General features: G+C 57.7%; 1 protein-coding gene across 1 annotated transcript in view; it reads left to right on the top strand.

Annotated features, from left to right (window-relative positions):
- The first annotated feature begins 2,911 nt into the window (after positions 1-2,911).
- The window catches only part of LOC125773154 (defective chorion-1 protein, FC106 isoform-like), a 43,223-nt gene continuing 39,240 nt past the window's right edge, over positions 2,912-6,894 (top strand). The window contains exon 1 of the mRNA XM_049444303.1: positions 2,912-3,233. Within this exon, the coding sequence (XP_049300260.1) occupies positions 2,912-3,233 (322 nt within the window). The remainder of the gene's footprint in view (positions 3,234-6,894) is intronic.

Genomic DNA, 6,894 nt, shown 5'->3' with positions numbered 1-6,894 from the left:
CCACCCCCTCCCCCACAGGAGGGGAAAACCAGTGTTTTCTAGTGTCCGGTTAGTATTATCCTCTAAAAGTGCGCGAATCGGTTGAAAAATATTGCAGAACATTAAGTGAGATTATCCCGATTCGATGAAGTGGTCTGCCGTTTCGGTGCGTTGAAAAACAACGGAGATATAAGCGCTCAAAGTTGGAGGTTTTTCGCGTTTCCGGTTTTGACTCTCGCCATACGATTTGTATGAGATCTTCCGGGGACCAGTTTTTCGTGAATAACTTCGTCAATTCTTAACGGATTTTCAAAAGTGAAACATCAAAAGACGCGTATTTCAAAGACGCATCGATTGAAGTGTGTGTGCCGAGTGTGCGTTACATAACCTCAAAACTACAGGTGAAAAAGTGAAAAAGTGAGGTTATGACTCAAAAGTGACACTTAAATTGAACGAAATCGGTTTAAAAATATGTGAACGTGATTATCGCGAAAAAGACCTTTCGTTTAAGTGGTCTGCCGTTTCTGAGCGTTGAAAAACAACGGAGATATTAGCGCCCAAAGTTGGAGGTTTTTCGCGTTTCCGGTTTCGGTTCCCGCCATACAATTTGTATGGGATTTTCCGGGGACCAGTTTTTCGTGAATAACTTCGTCAATTCTTCACGGATTTTCAAAAGTGAAACATCAAAAGACGCGTATTGAAAAGACGCATCCAACGGTGTGAAGTTTGTGCGTGTGTGTGTATGCCACCGGAAGTGGTCATCAAAAAACTGGTGTTTTTGAGTGTCCGGTTTATATTGCCCTCTATAAGTGCGCGAATCGATTTAAAAATATTGTAGAACGTTAAGTGAGAACGTCCCGATTCGTTGAAGTGGTCTGACGTTTCTGTGCGTTGAAAACCAACGGAGTTATTAGCGCCCAAAGTTGGAGGTTTTTTGCATTTCCGGTTTCAAAAAGTGCGTGTAAAATCCACCACGTGTTTTCGGGCGACATCTTGAAGATTTGGCAAAGTGGAAGGCCAATATTATTTAATTAGTTATTAAATTTTTGAAATTTAATAACTCGGTCTGTTGGCCACCTGGCCACTTGGATTTTGGCATCCGGCCCTCGATTGGGGTCCTCTACACGTGTGCCAAGTCCCCCCCCGCTACTCCCAAAAACCAGGGAGTTTTTTCCGGCCCGGTTTTTGAATTTTCAAAAATCAACCCTGCAACCTGGCGCGGGTTTAATCATCGTAACAGGAGTGGCCCATCGGGACTCACCCGGGAAAATTGGCCGCAGGCCGATCGGACCGGAATTAGCCCGGAAACCGGCGAAAAGGCGAAAAAAAGGGGGTTTTTCGGGTTTTTGGAGGCCAGTTTCCTCCCACCACCCCCTCGATCCACCCACCATCGGATAGGGCTTGGCCGGGCGCGTCGATTGATCCGTGGATCGCCAGGATCGGTCCATAAACGGCTGAGTTCTGCTATCTGGAAAAATCCTTTGGTGGTGTTAGTGTGCGAGTGCATTAGTGTTAGTGCGAAAACATTTTTATTGCACAACTTCGAGAAAAGTGGACCGATTTTAACGTTTGGCACTTCGTTGGACGCGTCTCGGCAAGACGCGTCGATACGTGTCTTCAACGGGTCAATCGGGCCCATAGTGCGGTGGCCAGAGTGCCGGACATTTTGACCGTGTGTGTGTGAAAATCGGTGGCCAAATCGTGCACCACTCCGTCAGTTTTCGTCGGATCCGGACGTGCGACACCTCCCTGGAATCGTCTTCGCGAGAGCCAGCTCTTGCCGTACCAGGGGGGGCGATCCAGTGAACGGCCCCGGAACTGGGTTTTGTGTGTGCGTGTGTGTGAGCGGAATTTTCATTTGTGCACCGTTTCGGAACCGCTGGTCCGATTTTGAAGTCCGGCACCTCGTTGCAAATGCGCCGACGAGACGCAGCTGTTGCCGTTGTTTCGGAGGCGATCCATTGAGCGGATCGGAAGATCAATTTTTAGACGAGGTAAACGCTGATTTTTGGTGAGTTTAAGAGTCCCATCAGTACCGGAACACGAGGAAGCATCAAACAAAATTTTCCGGCAGTCGATCGGACTGGAAACAGCCCGGAAACCAGCGAAAAGGCGGAAAAAAGGGGGTTTTTCGGGTTTTTGGAGGCCAGTTTCCTCCCACCACCCCCTCAACCCACCCACCACCGGATAGGGCTTGGCCGGGCGCGTCGATCGATCCGTGGATCGCCAGGATCGGTCCATAAACGGCTGAGTTCTGCTATCTGGAAAAATCCGTTTGGTGGTGTTAGTGTGCGAGTGCATTAGTGTTAGTGCGGAAAAACATTTTATTGCACAACTTCGTGAAAAGTGGACCGATCGGGACGGCCAGCACTTCGTTTTACGCGTCTCGGCAAGACGCGTCGATACGTGCCTTCAACGGGTCAATCGGGCCCATAGTGCGGTGGCCAGAGTGCCGGACATATTCGACCGTGTGTGTGTGTGAAAATCGGTGGCCAAATCGTGCACCACTCCGTCAGTTTTCGTCGGATCCGGACGTGCGACACCTCCCTGGAATCGTCTTCGCGAGAGCCAGCTCTTGCCGTACCAGGGGGGGCGATCCAGTGAACGGCCCCGGAACTGGGTTTTGTGTGTGTGTGTGTGTGCGCCAGAAATTCAACCGTGCACCGTTTCGGAACCGCTGGTCCGATTTGGACGTCCGACACCTCGTTGGATTCGTCTCGGCGAGACCTACTTGCTGCCATCAATCCGGAGTCGATCAACGGAGAGGCAAGTAAGTTGATTCTTTTTATTAGGGTTTGCTTGGCACCTGGGGAAGCCAAGCATCATGGACGGTGCAAGGTCTTTGCGGTCGAGGACCTTGTCGACGGATGAGAGGGTTGCGCCGACGACTCGTCCTTCATTGCAGCCGCGAGTGCTGCTTACGAAGTCGTCGATGCCGGTCGTCAAGGAGACGACCTCTACCGGTGCGGCAGCGCAACGCGATGAGGAGATGCGCGAGCTTCGTCGCACAAACGAGGAGCTGCGGGCCATGCTCGCCAAGCTGCAAGAGGAGCTGTCCCTCTTCCGGGTCCAGATGGCGTCAGCAGAAGCGAATGCTCGTCGCGATGCGGAGGTGGCACTCTCGGCGGCTGTACGTCGGGAGGAGATAGCGGCGGCGGAAATCGCCGCACTTCGAGAGGCACAACGGCTCGATCGTGAGGCTCATCGGCGCGAGCGTGATGCGCTTAATGAGCTTATCTTGCAGGTGGTCGGAGGTCAGCAGCAGCTGGGCGAGCCGATACGCGCCTCTGTGGCTTATTCGCCGACCCCAATGCCACGGCGTCGGATGGAGCAGCAGCAGAGTGAGCAGCAGCGTGGGCAGCAGCAGCAGCGGCAGCGACAGCAGGTTGCGGTGACGGCTATGGTGGAGCCGTCTCCGGACCAGGAAGGCGGCTCCTGGACTGAGGTGGTGCGCCGTAAGCCGGCACGTCAATCAGCGAGCATGCAGCAGCAGCAGCAGCAGCAGAAGCAGCAGTGGCCGCAGCTGCAACAACAACGGGCAAAGGTCCAGCGACAGGTGGTTGCAGGACCATCGTCACAGCAGCCCCAACAACAGCAGGGGCAACAGGTCTGGCGTAGTCAGCCTGCAACACGGCGAGGCGGAGGGCGACAACGGCAGCGCAAGACCAAGCCGGACGCAATCGAGGTCGCCCCAGCAGAGGGACAAACCTGGACGGAGGTTTACCAGGTTGTGCGTGGGGCTCCAGAGATGGTGAAGTACGCAGATGCCCTTGGAGTCGGACGACGCACCACACGCTCCCGACTTGTTATGGAGCTGAAGGAGAGCGCGAATGCTGCAGAGGTGCTGCAGTGCATCAAAGACGTGTGCGCGAAGGCGGAACTGCCGGCTTCAGCACGCTTGGTGACTCCCACGGTCGACATCCGGATGGACGCGGTCGACCCTTTAGCGGAGGAGTCACACGTGGCGAAGGCACTCTCCGAGCTATGCCAGCACACCGTGGAGGAGACTTCGGTTCGGCTGCGACCAGCGTGGGACGGCACGAAGGTGGCGATAGCTCGTGTGACAACGAAGGCGGCAGAGGAGCTGGACGGGAAGTTTGTCAAAATCAAGTACACGTCCTGCCTGATCCGGAAGGTGGCTCCAATGCAGACGCGGCAGCAACGTTGTTACAAGTGTCTGGAGATGGGACACGTCCGGGCAGCGTGCACGAGCGAGGTCGATCGCTCGGCCAGCTGCATTCGTTGCGGGAAGCCGGATCATCAGGCGAAGAGCTGCACGGCGGAGGTGTGCTGTGCCGTGTGCAGCGGCCCGCATCCGGTCGGTCATCTGACGTGCCGGCGCTAAAGGTGCTGCAGATCAACCTTGGGCGGAGCAGGACAGCTCAGGACCTGCTGATGCAGACGGCTCGCGAGCTGGATGTTCAGGTGGTGCTCGCCTGTGAGCTGTATCGGCCGCCTCGAGATGATCCGCGATGGGCTGTTGATGAGGAGTTGAGCGTGGCGATCGTCGCAACGGGGGCTTACCCCATCCAGCGTCTGTGGGGAAGCGTCGTCCCGGGATTGGTGGTTGCCACGATAGCGGGAGTCACTTTCGCCAGCTGCTACGTGTCGCCCAGCAGCGGTCTTGAGGACTTCGAGGAGTTTCTTGGTGCGGTGGAGGTGTCGCTGGTGGGACACACAACATCAGTCCTGGCTGGGGACTTCAACGCCTGGAACGAGGAGTGGGGGAGTGCGCGCACTACCCGGAAGGGGCAGGAGCTCCTAAGCGTGGTGGAGCAGCTGGCGCTGCAGACGCTGAACCGTGGCAACGTGCCCACCTTCAAGGGCAACGGGGTTGCACGGGAAAGCGTCATCGACGTCTCCTTCGCCAGTCAATCCATTGTGCGGCCGGACTCATGGCGCGTGCTTAACCGCTTCTCCGGCAGCGATCACGAGTACATCGAGTTCCAGGTGGAGGTTCCGGGTCAACGGAACAAGCGACGTGGCCAGCAGCACCGAAGCCAAGCAGCAGCCAGTGACGGGACAGCCAGGCATGCCGGAACTCGGTGGAAGACGACGCAGTTCGTTCGGAAGAGCTTTGACATCGCCCTCACAGTCGGCCGCTTCGGACAGGTCGACACTCCGGAGGGGCTGGTTGGCGGACTCACTCGGGCGTGCGATGAGACCATGGAGAGAGTGCACGGGGCTACCTTCCATCGCAAGCCCCAGGTGTACTGGTGGTCTCCGGACATCGAGCGCTTGAGGGAAGAGTGCGAAGCAGCGGAGGCAGCCCATCGCCGGGCTCAACCGTCGGAGCGTGCTGTGACGTCTGCCGGACTGCAGGATTGTCGTCGTTTGCTGCAGGCCAGTATCCAGAACAGCAAGGAGAGCAGCCTTCAGGAGCTGATCGACGGCGTCGAGGCTGAGGTGTTCGGTCTCGGGTACAAGGTTGTGCGAGCGAAGCTTCGCGGCCGGGCGCCACCGGAAACGGATCGAGCTGTTCTTGGTCCGATCGTTGACGCCTTGTTCCCGGAGCATCCAGCGTTCGAGTGGCCGGACATCGAAGCAAGCACCGCCTCACACGTCGCTCTGAGGCCGGTCACGAGCTCGGAGGTTCTGCTGCTGGCTGAGCGGATGGCGTCGTCCAAGGCGCCAGGGTTGGACGGCATCCCCAACACTGCGGTGAAGGCAGCGATGCGGAAGCACCCGGAGGTCTTCGTGGACGTGTACAACCAGCTGCTCGAGCGAGGCGAGTTTCCTGCGGCGTGGAAGGAGGCTCGACTTGTGCTGATCGCGAAGCCGGGCAAGCAGCCGGGCGACCCGTCATCATATCGTCCGCTGCTCATGCTGGGAGCAGTCGCCAAGGGGTTCGAGCGGGTGATCCTTGATCGACTGAACGACCACTTGGAGAACAGCGATGCTCCGCGACTGTCGCCAAGGCAGTACGGGTTCCGGCGCGGCCGTTCCACGATACAGGCCATCGAACGTGTGATCGAGAGGGGGCAGCACGCGAGGACGTTCCATCGCACCAACCAGCGGGATCCTCGATGTCTGGTGGTGGCAGCACTGGATGTCAGGAATGCCTTCAACTCCGCCAGTTGGGAGGCGATCGCGGCTGCCCTGCAGAAGCTGCAAGTTCCAGTAGCCCTCCAGAGAATGTTGCGCAGCTACTTCTCTGAGAGGAGGCTGGTGTTTGAAACCAGCGAGGGACCAGTGCGGCGAACGGTCACGGCGGGCGTTCCACAGGGCTCAATCCTGGGCCCGACTCTGTGGAACGCCATGTACGACGGCGTGCTTCGGCTGGCGCTACCCGAGGGCGCTGAGGTGATCGGTTTTGCCGACGACGTCGTGGTGCTGGCGAGCGGGACGACACCGGAGGCGGCGACGCGGTTAGCTGAAACGGCGATAGGAATGATCAGCTCGTGGATGGCGCAACACCACCTGGAGCTTGCTCCGGCCAAAACCGAGCTGGTCATTGTTTCGACAATGCGGAGAGAACGCACCCGCGTTCCAGTGACGATCGACGGAGTGGAGAAGATGCCGACCCGCACGCTCAAGTACCTCGGGGTCATTCTTGAGGATCACTTGTCGTGGAGGCCACACGTTGAGCAGGCCACGTCGAAGGCGCTCCGTGTGGCGCAGGCCATCTCCAGGTTGCTTCGTAACCATGGCGGACCTAAGTGTGCGAAGCGACGGTTGTTGTCATCGGTGGTGGACTCTACTCTCCGCTACGCTGCGCCGATTTGGCATGAAGCGGTCAAGCTTCGGGCGTGTCGCAGGCAGCTGAACCGGGTGCAGGGCCTTTACGCACGGCCGGTGGCCCGCACCTTCGTTACGGTGAGGAACGAGGTGGCAACGGTCCTTGCCAGCGTCATCCCCATCGTGCTGCAGGTGACGGAGGACGCTCGTTGTTACCAGCGACATCAGGCGACGGGA

The sequence above is a fragment of the Anopheles funestus genome (genome assembly GCF_943734845.2).
Source record: "Anopheles funestus chromosome X unlocalized genomic scaffold, idAnoFuneDA-416_04 X_unloc_23, whole genome shotgun sequence".
Lineage (NCBI taxonomy): Eukaryota > Metazoa > Arthropoda > Insecta > Diptera > Culicidae > Anopheles > Anopheles funestus.
Note: the sequence above shows the minus strand (reverse complement) of the source record. Positions and strands in the feature narration are given on the sequence as shown.